Consider the following 15,963-nt stretch of genomic DNA (forward strand, 5'->3'; position numbering starts at 1 on the left):
TTACAGGCGTGAGCCACCGCGCCCGGCTGTAAATAGCATTTCAAAGTCACCTGGTTCCAATAAAGTATGAAATAACTTGCTGTTAGGGAAATCACCCCAATTGCCCTTTACCTTAATTTCATGAAAGAACAGGTAAACATGTCAGCAAAGGAATCCTGTAACACCAAAACAAAGGACATTTCTTCAAGTTGAATAAATATATGATTAGACATGTTTGTCATTTTCTTTTTCTCATTCACTGAAAGCTGGTGAACATTTGAAGTACCAAAGTTTGGGAAACATTGCACCAGTGCTTATCAAACTAATGTGCACACGAGACCCCTGGTGTGTTAAAATGTAGATCCTGACTTAGAGGGTGAGGGAGATCTGCATCTGACCAGCTTCCGGGCCATGCAGGTGCTGTTGGTCCAGGGAGACATGTAATGACTCCATACTCGAGAACTCTGAAAAAACACGATTTTTTGAAAAAACAAAATATTATTCTTTCTCATGGTCATTTAAACTGTAAAGTATTCCAGCCCATGCCTGTGATTTACTGCTGATGCGCTGATGACTGTAACATCTATATTTCTCGTCGCATCCTTCACTCAAACTACAGGTCTTATTTTCAGCTACCTAACTACACCTCGGTGGCCTCCTGGCATCTGAACACAATACATCCCAAACCCAACAAACTACTCACGCCTATACCCGTCTTCTATTTTTCCTGTGTTTGCCTGGAAGATAAAGTTAGAGTCCATTTTTAATTCTTCCCCATCCTTACCTCCTGGATCTATTTGGTTTCAGAGTCTTTTGAGCTGACTTCTTAACATGGTTTAAGTTACTGTTTACCCTGAAAGATGCAAAGGAAAGTTAAATTAGGGCTAGTTTACATGATTAAAAGGTAAGAAAATTGGGTTTCATTCCAAAGTTCTTCGTCACAGTGACTTGAGCAGCTGTGCTGACTGTCTTGCAGCTTGCCATACAGCATCCGCACCACTGCCCCTGTGGCAGCTTCCACAGCACTTGCAACCTGGGTTCATGAGGATATGAGAGCCTCCTAGGCCAGGATGGGAGGAGTTTTCCGCTTTAGAAGAACTATATATCTATATATAATATAGATACATAATATATATATATTTTAAATAGTTTATATATAAATCATTTACAATTATATATACTTATTATATATATATATATATAAAAAAATTGTTATATCAGTGGGAAATAGCAAAGAGCTGGCGGCTAAGTAACTGGCTTCCTCACATGAGCTTCCTCAGTGCATGTGATCCCAACGAATGGGTCAGGAAAACCAAAGACCCAATCACGAACCTGGAGCAATTGTGGGGGAGCCTGTGCTGCAAATGTTAAATTTACAAGGTTCAGGATTCCTCTGTGCCGACAACGTTTAATTCAGGCTTAGGTGAACCGCGGCTCCCACAGGCACACTGCAGAGTCCCATGATTAACTTTTGCTGCCTGTTCCACCTCCTTTACTTCTTCTTCTTCTCCTCCACAAGTCATGTGTTCCTCTGCTGCCCAAACCTTCCACCTCTCCTAACCAGCATTTCATCAAGGTTTCCACTGTTCAATTCCTCCCTGACCATTGTACCAAAACTTTTTGTCCTTTAAAGTACCTGTCATCTTATATTCTGTCCTCTGCCGGCTCCTTGTTGCTGTTATCTGATGACCCTGGGGATAGTCCTTACTCAGCAAGGTCATCTGTCATATGGTCTTGTTCTTTGCTCCAACTCCTGACGGATCCTGGGTCACTGCAGTGTCCTTGCAGAGGTCAGTCAGCAACTCAGCTCCACAGTTCCTTGACTTGATCTCTAGTCAGGATGAAGTTACCTCTCTTCTACCACCTCTTCAGGTACTCCCTTCTCTGGCTGCTCCCTGTACTTTGTCACCTATCCCATTCTGACCACTCCAACTCCATCCATTCTTCACTTTCAGAGCTGCAGGCTGCTGGTCCATCTCCTCCCTTTCTTCTTCTTTTTTTTATTTATGTTTGTTAGTTTGTTTGTTTTGAGACGGAGTCTCACTCTGTTGCCCAGTCTGGAGTGCAGTGGCACTATCTCAGCTCACTGAAACCTCCACCTCCTAGGTTCAAGTGATTCTTGTGCCTCAGCCTCCTGAGTCGCCGGGATTACAAGTGTGCGCCACCACACCTGGCTAATTTTTGTATTTTTAGTAGAGTCGGGTTTCACCATGTTGGCCAGGCTGGTCTCGATCTCCTAACCTCAAGTGATCTGCCCACCTTGGCCTCTCAAAGTGCTGGGATTACAGGCATGATCCACCATGCCTGGCCCCTTTCTTCTTTTCAGGCAATGAGCTGCTCTCTCTTCAGATAAGACACCCATGGCATTTCCTTCCACCTCGTCCTTTTTCTTTCAGCTACTCACACTTTGCACAGCTCCAGCCCTGGCTACCCAGCTGTCTGCCTTGCCTGCTGTGCAGACAGAGCTCCTTTTAGATTGAGATCATTGCAGATGTATGGTCTCTGCTTCCAGCCGGGTACTCAGTAATACTTAGCAATCATTTTTCTTATCCTGGTCACCTCTGTCTTTCTCCACATCCCCTATTTTAAACCTTCACGCATCTCCTCAAGCCCATTCTCTCACTCCTAGTAGATGACCACCAGTAGATGTAAGGAAAAGATGCCATGTCTGCAAACTTGCTTACCTCATCCTTAACCCTTTCTATGTCGTCTCAGAAGAAGGTCTCTCTTGTCTAAAACTAACCCCAGCCTTCTACTTTGGACCCCATCTCTAAAGCTTCAGGTCCCCACTTCACCCATCATGTCTGTTCCCCTCCTTTCTCTTTCCACTGGCAGCTTCCTGGCTTTGCGCCTTCCTCCTTTAACAACCTCTGTCTCTCCTTTCCCTCACGGCTAAGCTGCTTATAAGAGCTGTCAGTACTTTTTGTCAACAGTGTCTGTCTTCCTTCCTTCTTCAACTGACTGTAATTAGGATTTTGCCCCCACCTGAAGCGATGTTGGTTTCACCAGGGATGCTGATGATCAGTCAGTGGACACTTGGCAGCCTTTTTCTCACTTAGCTTCTCTTTTCACATTCAGCCCTTATGAGAACTGCTTCCCCAAATCTCCACTGTGTTGACTTACAGGTATTTTCAACTTAATCTCTGAATTTGCAATTTATTATTTTGCCTTAAAGCCTATTCCTCCTCAGAACCTTCAGCATCTCTTATCTCAGTTTTCATAATCACAGACCCTAAGCCTTTAATTCCTAAAGAAGGAAACCTTGTTTAAATGACTCCATTCTACCCAAATTCTAATGCTATACCACAGCACTTAGCCTCTTCTGCCAGGAAGTAAGATACATGAAGTGCATCACACGGTGAGAGGCCATACATTCGTGCTTCCTTTCTGACATTTGGAAATCTCGAAAGCAAGACCATTGCTTGGGGAAAAAACTAGGAAGGCAGAGGTCATCTTGTCTGCTGAATATAGCTTAATTTTCTTGAACACTCAAGGTCATCGTTGACTATCAACTGCTGCACAAAATGTGCTGTGCTATTATGGTCACTTTCTAGCTCATCCCCTGCTGTCCCCATCTGCCTTTGTGCCTGTAGTTCACAGTCCTACTTCAGTATATACCTTTGATCTGCTGCAGTTTGGGGCATTAGGTAATAGTGCTGTTTGAAGTGAATGTAAAACAAGTCAGTCAATTCCAAATGAGGTGTCTTCTGTAGAGTTAATCTTTTTTGGCTTTATGTTTGCTATTTCAGTGGGTAGGAGGCCATTTTTTCCTAGTCTTTATTTTGTCTGTGTTCCTGAATGGCTGACATTTGCCCAAGATTGAATTCTAATTATTTGATACCTTTCCTGTCGTCTCATTTGACATTTCTCATGTGGAAAGTTAAAAGTACGTTAGTAGGATGTATCTGTTTTAGATTTTCTGCTTTGGGGTGTGGTCTTTCCCTTCAAGCTTAATTCATTCTGTAGGAAACCCTCATCAGGTGAATGTAATTACCATAAACTGAACGAGAAAAATTTATCGTGAGTTTGAGCCCTTAAGTTAATGTTCACTATAATAAACACCAAATCTAATTTAAGTGGACACAATTATTTAACCAGTTCACATTTAGTTATCTTATATAACCTACATAGGCATTTTCCCTTCATTAATTACTCTGTAATATGGCCATTCACCTGTTCCTGTTAAGCCTTTCTGTAGTTGTTAAGCACTATACACTTAACATATAAAACATACACTTGGTATTCTATATATATATCATCCACTGTTAAGCAAGGAAAAAGAAAAAGAAAACCACAGATTAAAAATGCAAAATAAACCCATAAAACTAGTACAGATTCTGCCATATTCTGATATGGAGTCATGATGAGTGAGATCATCATTGCTGCAAACCAGCAAATGTTGAACACTCTGAGAGAACATGATGCCATACATTCCTGCCAGAATGATTTCTGTGAGATCCAGGTAATTCAGCACTAACTGAAACTCCTCATGAAGTTGGATTCTCATCATCTACCAAGGAATAATTCATCGTCCTTATAGTATTATCTATGTTATCTAAATACATGTATCACCACACAGAAAAAGAATTAATAGACAGCTCAGCTACTTTTCTGCTACTCCTTCCTTCTGGTATTGTTTCCTTCTTGAATCCTTTGCTAATTCTTCCAGTTTGGGGACTGTGCATAGTAAACTTACAGAGTCATTGTCTGATAATATAATATATTTTTTTTCAGTTAAGCTTTCTATTTTGAGATCATTGTAGATTCATATAGTTGTAAGAAAAGATACGGAGTTCTCATGCACCCTTTTCCTAGTTTTCTCCAATGGTAAAAACTTACAAAATTATTGCAGAATATCACAACTAGGATATTGACGTTGACACAGATCCAGGACACTTCCATCACCACAAAGATCTCTCCTGTTGCCCTTTTATAGGCACAGACTTCCTTCCTATCACCACATTTTCCTTAGCCTTTGGCAACCATGAATCTTTTCTCCATTTCTATAATTTTGTCATTTTAAGAATGTTATATAAATGGAATCTTGCACTTGGAATTTTTTGGGATTGACTTTTTCACTCAGTATAATTCTCTAGAGATACATCCAGGTTATTGCATGTGTTGACAATTTAATCCTTGTTATTGCTGAGTAGCATTCCTTGTTATGAGTGTACCAGAGATTGTCTAACAATTTACCTGTTAAAGAACATATGGGTTGTTTCCAGTTTTGGGCTATACCAATACAACTGCCATAAACATTCATATACAGGGTTTTATATGACACAGAGTCTTCATTTCTCCGAGATGAATGTCTAGGAGTGCAGTTGCTGAATCATATGGTACTTAAATGTTTAGTTTTATAAGAAACTGCCAACCATACAGTTAACATTTTACTTAGTGTTAAAATCTCGGGCTATAATGGTGGGTTTGTCTGTCCTTTTAATTCTGTTAGTTTTTGCTTGACATATTTTACAACCGTTTGGCATATACACGTTCAAGATACCTATATCTTATTGGTGGCTTTACCCTTATGTATTAATAGTTATGTAATGGCCCTTTCTGTCTCTGGTTATTTTCTTTGTTCTGAAGTCTATATGATATTAATACAGCCAGCCCTGTTTTTCTTTGATTAATGTTTGCAAGATATATCCTTTTCCATTCTTTCAGCAGCCCATATCATTATAACTGAAGTGAGTTTCTTGTAGATGGTATATGATTAGGTCATACTTTTTGAGCCAATCTTTGTCATTTAATTGGTGTATTCCATTTACATTTAATATAATTATTGATATTGTATGACTCAGGTTTGCCATTTTATTTCTCAGTTTTCTTTTCCAGCCTGCCTTGACTGGCCATTTTTAAAGAATTCTGTTTGATTTACCAAGGCTTTTTCAGTGGTCACTCTATGTCTTACTTTATATATATATAACTTATCATAGTTATATATATATATATATATCATAGTTCACTATTGTCATCTTTTTATCCTGTCTTGTTTTGTCTTAAGTATTTCCTTTACGTATTTTAGAATCTCATAGATAATACTATTTTTCTTAAACAGTTAAACATAATGAAGAAGACTCAAGATAAGAAGTAAAGCCTTATTGTATTTGCCCATATTTTTGCTTTCCATGTTCTTTCTTCCACTCTGATGTTCCAAGATTCCTTCTTTTATCATTTTCTTCCTGTTCAGAGAAATTCCTTTAGCTGTTCTTTTGCAGGCAGATTTCTTGGTGATAAATTCTGTTAATCTTTTTTTTTAAATCAGAGAATGTCTTCATTTACCCTTTATTCCAGAAAAATAGTTTCACAGGACATAGGGTTCTGGGTTGAAAGGTTTTCTTTCTTTGAGCACTTGAAAAATACAATCACTCTCTTATGGCCTCCCTGGCTTCAGATGAGAAATCCGCTGTTATTTGAATTGTATTTCTCTTGTAGATACAGTATCGTTTTTCTCTGGCTACCTTTAAGACTTTTTATTTCTCTTCAGTTTTCAGAAGTTTAATTATGATCTTGTCACAGACTTGTTTGGGTTTATCCTGTTTGGGTTCATTCATCATTTCAAATCTGTAGATTGATGTCTCTCACCAAATTTAAGTTTTCAGTGCTATTTCTTGGAGTGCTTTTTTCAATCACTTGCTCTTTGTCCTCTCCTTCCAGGACTCTAGTGACATGAATGTTACATCTTTTTTATTGTCACCAAGTCCTTGAGGCTCTGTTTATTTATTTCAGCCTTTTGTTCTTTGTTGTTCAGATTGGATACTTTATCATTTTGTCATCTAGTTCACTGATTCTTTCCTGTCACTTCCATTCTGCTGTCAAGCCGATCCACTGAACTTTTATTTTGGTAGTTTTATTTTTCTGTTTTAATATTTCTGGTTGGTTCTTCTGTGTATCTTCTAGTTCTTTGCTGACACTTTCTAGTTCTTTACTGATGATTTCTAATTTTTTCATTTATTTCAAGCATGTTTGTGTTACTTGTTGGAACATTTTTGTGATGGCTGCTTTAAAATCTTTGTCAGATAATTCTAACATTTGTCATCTTGATATAGGAATACGTCTGTTACCTTGTTTCTTTCAGTTTGAGGTCTTCCTGGTTCTTGGTATGATGAGGAGTTTTCAACTGAAACCTGGATATTTTTCTATTTTGTTATAGGACCTTAGATCTTTATTTAAGTCTTTTAATTGTCTTCCTGTCTTGGACACTACCTGATCACTGCCATCATGTCTGGATTCTGGAATCTAGAAGTTCAGATTCCCCACTTGCTTCCATTGACACATGAGAGGAATTCATCTTGTTACTGCTGGGTAAGGATTAGAATGTTCTCATCCCCCTTTCCCTGGTGACCTCCACTGACACTGTGGCAGGGGCACAGAAGAGCTCATTATCCAGCCAGCAGAGATGAAAGCCCTAGCTCCCTACTTGATCTTCTCTGACCCCATCTTTATGGGAATATTGATACGCTTGGGTGTAGCCTTGCAAGGGTGGAAGTTTAGGCTTCCCATTCGGCCTTCGTTGGCATGGGTACAGGTTGGACCGTAGTTTTTGCTGTGGTGCTTGGCTAGAATAGAGTCATTATTGTGGAAGAGTTTTCCTCTCTCTTGCTTGGCTGCCCCTTTTTTGGTCCCATGGCTACAGAGAGCAGGCTTTCGCTAGGACTTTTTTTTGTCTGCATCCATTGGCATTTCTGGGTTGCCAGCTTGTTCTGCTCCAAGCCTAGGATATAAGAGGCAAAAAGAACCCAGGAAACTTCCTTCCAAATCATTCCTTGGGCCCTGAAATCCCTGGTACACTGAAATCTCTGGTACACTGGCCTTCTATTGCTCCACCCTTTCAGAGTCTTTTTTTTTTTTTTTTTTTTTTTTTTTTTGACAGAGTTTCACTCTTGCTGCCCAGGCTGGAGTGCAGTGGCGCAATCTTGCTTCACTGCAACCTCTGCCTCCCAGGTTCAAGTGATTCTCCTGCCTCAGCCTCCTTAGTAGCTGGGATTACAGGTGCTCTCCACCATGCCCGACTAATTTTTTTAAATTTTTAAAAGATTGTTAGTAGAGACAGGGTTTCATCGTGTTGGCCAGGCTGATCTCGAACTCCTGACCTCAGGTGATCTGCCTGTCTCAGCCTCCCAAAGTGTAGGGATTACAGGCATGAGCCACCGCGCCTGGCCTCAGAGTCTTATATTTCTTTTCTAGGGTGGTTTTTGTTTTGTTTTGTTTTGTTTTGAACGGAGTTTTGTTCTGTCGCCCAGGCTGGAGTGCAGTGGCACAATCTCGGCCCATTGCAATCTACCTCCCAGGTTCCAGCGATTCTCCTGCCTCAGCCTTCTGAGTAGCTGGGATTACAGGCACCCATCACCACGACTGCCTCATTTTTGTACTTTTAGTAGAGACAGGGTTTTGCTGTTGGCCAGGCTGGTCTCGAACTCCTGACTCAGGTGATCCACCTGCCTCGGTCTCCCAAAGTGCTGGGATTACAGGCATGAGCCACCACGCCCGTCTTTTTCTAGGGTTTTTAGTTGTTCTTAGTGAGAAAAATAGGAAAAAGTTCTTCTACTCCATTGTCCTGGAAGTGGAAGACCACCTAGGCTTTAAGGGTAATTTTTTTGCACATCAAATGCAACAGTGTTGCCCCTCTTCTCAGCCGTGTGAGGATAGCACCCCGTTGTTTTTGGACCTTTGGAATCAAGATACCTAGTTTCTTTACAAGCCTTTTTTCCTTTCTTTCTTATTGCTTTTACAGACTTCATGTTTATTCTGCAGTTTCACAGTTATGTATTTATGTGTAGGTTTATCCTTATTTATTCTTCTCATGGTTCAGAGTTATTTTTTATTTGAACAATCCTTTAATTTTAATTCTATAAAATTCTCAGCCATTATTTCTTTAAATGTAGTCTCTCGGTATACCCTCATTCTCTTATTTTTTTTAATTTTAAAATTCCTGTTAGACCCATGTTAGATATTTTCCTTCAATCCTCCATGTCTCTTGAGTTCTTTTATATGTTCTGTCCTCAGCTCTCGGTACAGCCTACTGAAATCTCCAGGTTTTATTCTGATTCACTAATTCTCTCCTCAGTTTTGTCCATTTTACTCTTTTTTTTTTTTTTTTTTTTTTTTTTTTTTTTGAGACGGAGTCTCGCTCTCTCGCCCAGGCTGGAGTGCAGGGGCCAGATCTCAGCTCACTGCAAGCTCCGCCTCCCGGGTTTACGCCATTCTCCTGCCTCAGCCTCCCGAGTAGCTGGGACCACAGGCGCCCGCCACCTCGCCTGGCTAGTTTTTTTTTTTTTTTTTTTTTGTATATTTTATTAGAGACGGGTTTCACCGTGTTAGCCAGGATGGTCTCGATCTCCTGACCTCGTGATCCGCCCGTCTCAGCCTCCCAAAGTGCTGAGATTACAGTCTTGAGCCACCGCACCTGGCCCCATTTTACTCTTTAACCTATCCATTGAATAATTAGTTTACAGACAGAGTGCTCTGTCACCCAAGCTGGGGTGTAGTGGTGTGATCCTAACTCGTTGCAGCCTTGAACCGCTGGACTCAGGTGTGTACCCTCCTCAGCCTCGCAAGTAGCTGGGACTAGAGGTGTGTGCTACCACACCCAGCTAAGTTTTTTATTTTTATTTTTTTTAGGAGCAGAATTTCATATGTTGCCCAGGCTGACCTTGAACTCCTGGGCTCAAGTAGTCCTCCCTCCTTAACCTTCCAAAGTGCTGGTATTACAGTTGTGAGCCAACGCGCTTAGCCTGGAATTTTTTAATGCCAACAAAATTCTAATAACGTTATTTTTAGTTTGATTGCCTGTAACCATGTGAATATTATGAGAGGTTGAATAGGCTTCATCTCTCAGTGGTGATTAACATAGTTCTTAAGAAACAGGTGACAGAGCTAGGCCAAGCATCAGTAAAGGAACACACTCTTGGAGCTTAATTGAGGAGGAAGTGCTTGGTCTGATCTGGAAAAGAGTGTGGAGGATGACACTTTCAAAGGTACAAACAGGGGAGCCAGGAATACAGAGCAGAGCCTTCGAGACCACAGAAGGAGTCAGGCAGCAGTGGAGATTAGCAGTGGTGGGTCAGGAGCAAGGGTAGGGAGTGGACTTAGCAGCTGAGTGAAACGGGGAGGGAGTTGGTGTTCTGGTGCTCCCGAGCTCCTCAGCTCCTAAGCTATGCAGAACTACGTACGGTTCTTTGATAACACAAAAAACAAAGTGAATTAATATGGGTAGTATGAAGTTACCGATACTACATCATGCTAATTAACAATTTCCATTTGGAAATCGTTTATTTCCATTTTATAAAAAATAATATCCCAAATTGAATGTATTACTATGTGTAAAGAAGAAATTATTCAGTTGTCATTGAATCAGACAAATTTCACACTTGAAGTGCTGACCTAAATTTGGCTTATGCCGCTAACAAATTACAGATGAGGGAAAAGAAGCAAGACCACGTAAATCTGCAAGTGCAGACAAGACTTATTTTTTTTCCTCGTTCTCCCTTTTCCCCTGCTTTTTAAAAAGAAGAAAGAAGTAGACTCTTCAAAGTCTACCAGGCTTACTGTTTTGTACAGAAAACACTTGAAATTTCTAAACTAAGTTTGCTGCCAACTGAATATGCATATTTCTTTGAATAGTGGCTAGCAGAGGGACAAGTTTTATTCATTCCAGCAGTAGTTTTCAAACTTTCAGCTTGCAAAGTAATTATTCAGAGAGCACAGTTTGGAAAACCACTGACTTAACATGTCAGCCAAATATCTAAAATCCTTAAATGTCAGAAGGTAAGTCAACACGTTTATTGTCATTTCACAAGAGACTCAGTTACCTCTTTTTCCTGTTATATTAACAACTAAGATACTAAATTTTATGATCATGATCTAAGAAGAAATTCATAGCACCATTTTGAAGTTATTTTCACAGTCTCTTTTTATCTTTCAGATTTTTTGTTTAAGTTCTTGGTTATTGGAAATGCAGGAACTGGCAAATCTTGCTTACTTCATCAGTTTATTGAAAAAAAATGTAAGTGTCATCAAATGGTCATTCTCCCATGCATGTCTTCTGAGAGCCCTCTCTTGCTCAGATTTGTTTACAGTAAAACTTAAACTTTTTTCAGAGGAAAAAAGTAATAGTTTGAAAGTATGTTGAAGAGTTATGTTATTAAACTTTGGGTGATGTGATTTTTTATTAAGTTAGCATTTCAGTTTAACAATGGTTCAATATATGATTACTTATACTGTACATTTTCCAAATGCTGAGAGATCTTATAGTGATATTGAAGATAGCAAAGGGGTTCTTTGGCAGGAATCCCATTTCCTGACAGAGTGGCCAGAGAAACTCTAGGCATACATTTTGGATAAAATAACAACATTTGGTCCTCATAGTGGGCTTATATTGTAGTTAAGGCAGTTAAGGCAGTTGCTGTCATCAATTCTGTTTTATAGACCAGGAACAGAACTCTTGACCACACAGCCCATCTTTTACCATCAACCTTCACTGTTTTGGTAAGGGAGGTTGAATTTTTTATTTCAAACCATGTGAGACCTTGGAAAGCTGTAGAAGACTGTAGGTTTGAAAGGCCCTTAAAATAAAAAAAAATGCTTTTATAATAATGGAAAGAATTGTGGAGAAAGACCTGTCTAGTTGGTGGCAGGTGGGTGAAGGCTCAAAAACAGAATGTCTTTTTTAATTAAGTATATCTTAAGAAAGTATACATGAGACACTGTAGGTGGTGGGTAAAAAGGAGAAAGAGCCAGTATGGGGTGGCTTGGCGGAAAGCTTTGAAGAATAATAAAATGCTAGAAATTTACTCTGCTACTTCCATTTTCATCAACCAAGAGCTTGTTGGAGCCTGTTTGTTTAGTGACATGGACCCAGTGTGTCTTAGTCACAGAACCGGTCCTTACTGAATTTAGCAAATGTTCATTCACTGGATAGTTTATTTACAAGTTGCCAAGACTGTGCATGGTATAGTCTTAGAAAAGAATACCCAGAGGGTACTGGGCCAAGTACTCAGCTTATGTAATCATTCTCTCCTCCTCAGAGAACTCCCCTGCATGGTCCTCCCCACAACTCCTCACAACAGTGATGAACGGAAGGTCTTTCTTTGTAACCAGGATGCCCCTGGCCTTTAGCTATTGTTTTTTGAAGGATTTTACTCTGCATTTTTCCTGGTAGTTTACTCCTAATGGAATTTCCGTACTAGTTCTATACTGTCTGGGCATGAAACAGACTACTATAGTCACTGTAACCATTTATGCACCCTCTGCCCTGTGAATAATAAATCCAGTTGCCAAGTGGCATCCCTGATCCCTGGAAAAATTAAATTTTGTTCTGCAATTACAAAATACAAACTAGCCAATGGACTGTATAGCCGTGATAATCAATTTTAGCTTATCTGTTCATCATCACCGAAATGTTCTTTCATAGGCAGTGTATTCCTGCTGGGTTTAGCAAAATACTTATTTTGCCTCTCTCCTGCCCATTCAAATAGTACTAATTTCTCCAACAAATTCATCCCAAATCATTTCCATAGAACACTACAATTAATAAAAACTAAAACACCTGTAGATTGCATAGGGTTTTGTTTTGGGCTTTGTTGGAGGGTGTTTATTCTTTGGTTCAATTTTTTTCCTCCTTTTCCCTTTTCCCCTGCTTTTCCTTCCATTCACTGTTATTTCTTTAGAATATTTAACCATTCAAATACAGTAGTTGAAACTTTCTCCACCTCATCACTTATTGAGTTCCAGACCTGTCACTGGGCGTTACGCCCTTCAGAATGGTACCTGGTACGTCAGCAGTCGCCATCTGTGAGCATCTTCACAGCGCACAATTGCATGTGGTTCGGGTATGGCAGGGCTACCTTCAGGCATAGGTTTTTAAATGTATGATTTGTTTAGGGGTTTTGAGAAAAATCTTTATGTCTGTTGGAGAATAGGGGCTATGTGTATTATCTTTTAAACTAAATGCATCTTCTCAGTGGAATGTTGGAGAAATGAATGGCTAATGTCCATTCCCCATTGATATAACTCTTGGTTTTAGTGTCACTTGTTTAAATTTATAAGCCTGTTAATGTTCTAAAATTAAATATGCTGTTCTTGTTTTTCTTTTTTAGTCAAAGATGACTCAAATCATACAATAGGAGTGGAATTTGGTTCAAAGATAATAAATGTTGGTGGTAAATATGTAAAGTTACAAATATGGGATACAGCAGGACAAGAACGATTCAGGTAGCTTTTCTCTAACTTAATAAAAATATTTGAAAATTTGATTTGAAATACTTGATGATATTCTCTCAATATGTAAGGTCTCATCCCCTCCCCAACACACCCCTTCCTTGTCCTAATCTCAGAAACTTCATTTTTGGAAACTTTGCTTGACAAGACAGCTAAAATTCAGGTTAGCTCTGTGCAGCATGGATTACTAAAGAATACAGGGGGATTTCCAGGCAACTGCATTATCATTCCGAGGCTGACCCGTTCTCAGGAGGATGTGACACTATGTATTGTACAGTATGTTTCTAGATTCACATCAAAGCACAAGCTTGTTTTTCTGTGTTCCTTTTTTAAAGAAGAACTTTTTAAAACTTCTTGTGAGGGTTTGTTTTGTTTTACATTAACTAGAGCATGTTCTGATGTTTGATACACACTCCACAAAATATTCTCTCCACACTTTTATTACAATAGGGTCATAATTGAGGCTCAGAATGACTTCAGTCACTGCAAATGAGGTTACATGTTTAGTATTCTGTAACTACTAAAGCAAGAAAATAGATTAATATTTTAATTGTGGTTTTTGCACAGATGCACAGTCAGAACAGATAGTTTTATAATTCAGTGAAATCCACCCCATTTGTAAACGTTTCACTTAAAGTTGAGTATATATCTTATATTAAATAATTGAAGTTTGGCCGGGCACAGTGGCTCATGCCTGTAATCCCAGCACTTTGGGAGGCCGAGGTAGACTTCCTCACCTGAGGTCAGGAGTTCAAGACCAGCCTGGCCAACATGGTGTAACCCCTTCTCTACTAAAAATAAAAATAATTAGCTGGGCGTGGCGGCAGGTGCCTGTAATCCCAACTACTCTGGAGGCTGAGGCAGGAAAATCGCTTGAACCTGGGAAGTGGAGGTTGCAGTGAGCTGAAATCATGCCATTGTAGTCCAGCCTGGGCAACAAGAACAAAACTCCGTCTCAAAAATTAATTAAGTAATTGAAGTTCAATAATTGCTTCAAAAATACCATAACCACCTTTAATCACCATCATTTTTCTGGAAGCATTGATTAAACACAGTGGATTCAATTAGACATGTATGCCTTTTCCTTCTCAGAACCCCACTGAAATATCTATTAAGTAACTGAAATTGAATTAACACAAAAAGGCCAAGATTGAGAGAGTGCACAATTATGGTTGAGAGATTTCCAAAAAAATTCTTAAAGATAGGAAGTAGATGGTGCTGTGACAGCAGAAGGAGCTCTGCCTTAAGTGCTGTAATGGGGGAAGCCATTTCTTCCTCCGGAGTCCCAGAAAAGGTCAGCATTTGGAAGCATCAGGTTCTACATGAGGTAGATGTTACAGAGGTTCATGTTTACACACGAAATAAGAGGTTCAGTCTTTTACGTTGAAATGGGGTCTAGACTCAAGGTCACAAGGCCCACCTGAGGGCACGGGGTCAGGCCTGAAAAGAGGGAAATTAAGTGAAAGTGAAAGCCTCTGGCCCCCAACCGCCCCCCGCCCCCCCGCCCACCTCTTCCCTGGTCACTGGCGGCCAGGTGTGTATGTCCCACATAGGAGAAAAGCACCTTCTCTAGAAAAATGAATAGTTGGAAAGGAAAGACTTGAAGGTGCTGTGTTTTGCTTTCCCAGTGAAACAGCCCAATCTCTATCCACTCATCTGACAGCGAAACCCTCCAAGCCCACCCGCTTCTGCTTTTAGACTTTTTCTTTCCTTGCTCTTAATGATCAGGCAGAAATTTGAAGAAAGTTTCTATAGCAAAAGAGAGAGCTCAAAGTAAAGAAGCTAGAACTTTCAGGGAATAAGAAAATCACCCTAAAACCACAGTATCCTCAGAAAGAAAAGCAGAGATTGCATTGAAGTATGTAATAGAAACAAAGTCATACTTAAAAAGAGCAATCAGAATAATAAGTAAATTCATGGTGAAAAATGGGAGAGAAGACGTAAAGAGTCATCCAGAATGAATCCAGAAGATGCAATGCCTGACTATTAGGAGTTGCAGGAGAAGAGCAGAGGAAACAATAGAAGAAAATGTTTCACTGAAGGAATGAGATTCCAGATTAATTGGCCCACCTAAAATCAAACATAGTAAGGAAAAAGTCCAGACCAGAGCATGTCATGTGAAATTTCAGAACACCAGAGATGAAGTAAAGGAGACCAAAAAGGTTCCAAGAGGGAAAAAGCAGCCACATATACAGTGTGAGAAATGGAATTGCTTTGAACCCTGCCACAGCAACATTGGAGGCTAAAAGAAATGGAAGTATTGCCTTCAAAACTCAGGGTGAAATAATTCTTCAACCTAAAATTCTAAACTTAACCAAACTGTAACTGTGCGAGTAAAGGCTGAATACCAACAGATGTGCAAGAATGAGCAGGAAGCCAAGATTATCTTTCTTAGAGACTTCTTAGAAATGTACTTTCTTAGAAAGTTTAGGAGGATATACTTCACCAGGACAAGGGCATGAACCGAGAAAGGGGAAAATGAAGCCAGCAGGAAGATCCAGCTCAGAATGGCACAGGTCTAGAGGGACAGTGAGGGAAGACTAAGATGTGATGGCACTGCCCTTCCAGGAGGACCAGGGGAACAAGTGAGGAGTCTGTAAGTGAGCTCACGACTCTTGTCAGAGCAGGAAGAAACAGCTCTGAAATTCACAGTTTCCTAAACCTTTTGTAGAAGTGAGAAGAAAGAAACTGTAAGATCCATGAGTGTAAGGGTTTTTGAGTTTTCTGTTTGTTTCCCCTGTGCCCAGAATAGTGTCTAGCACA

General features: G+C 39.9%; 1 protein-coding gene across 3 annotated transcripts in view; it reads left to right on the forward strand.

Annotated features, from left to right (window-relative positions):
* The window catches only part of RAB4A (RAB4A, member RAS oncogene family), a 34,202-nt gene that overhangs the window by 4,781 nt on the left and 13,458 nt on the right, over positions 1-15,963 (forward strand). The window contains exons 2-3 of one of the 3 annotated variants that reach the window (XM_007989737.3): positions 10,907-10,987; positions 13,080-13,194. The exons of 1 other annotated variant lie outside the window; for it this stretch is intronic. In XM_007989737.3, the coding sequence (XP_007987928.1) occupies positions 10,907-10,987; positions 13,080-13,194 (196 nt within the window). Of the gene's footprint in view, positions 1-10,906; positions 10,988-13,079; positions 13,195-15,963 lie in introns of those variants that run through there. One more of the 3 variants, XM_073011839.1, reaches the window with a different exon arrangement.

Source organism: Chlorocebus sabaeus, chromosome 25 (assembly GCF_047675955.1).
Source record: "Chlorocebus sabaeus isolate Y175 chromosome 25, mChlSab1.0.hap1, whole genome shotgun sequence".
Lineage (NCBI taxonomy): Eukaryota > Metazoa > Chordata > Mammalia > Primates > Cercopithecidae > Chlorocebus > Chlorocebus sabaeus.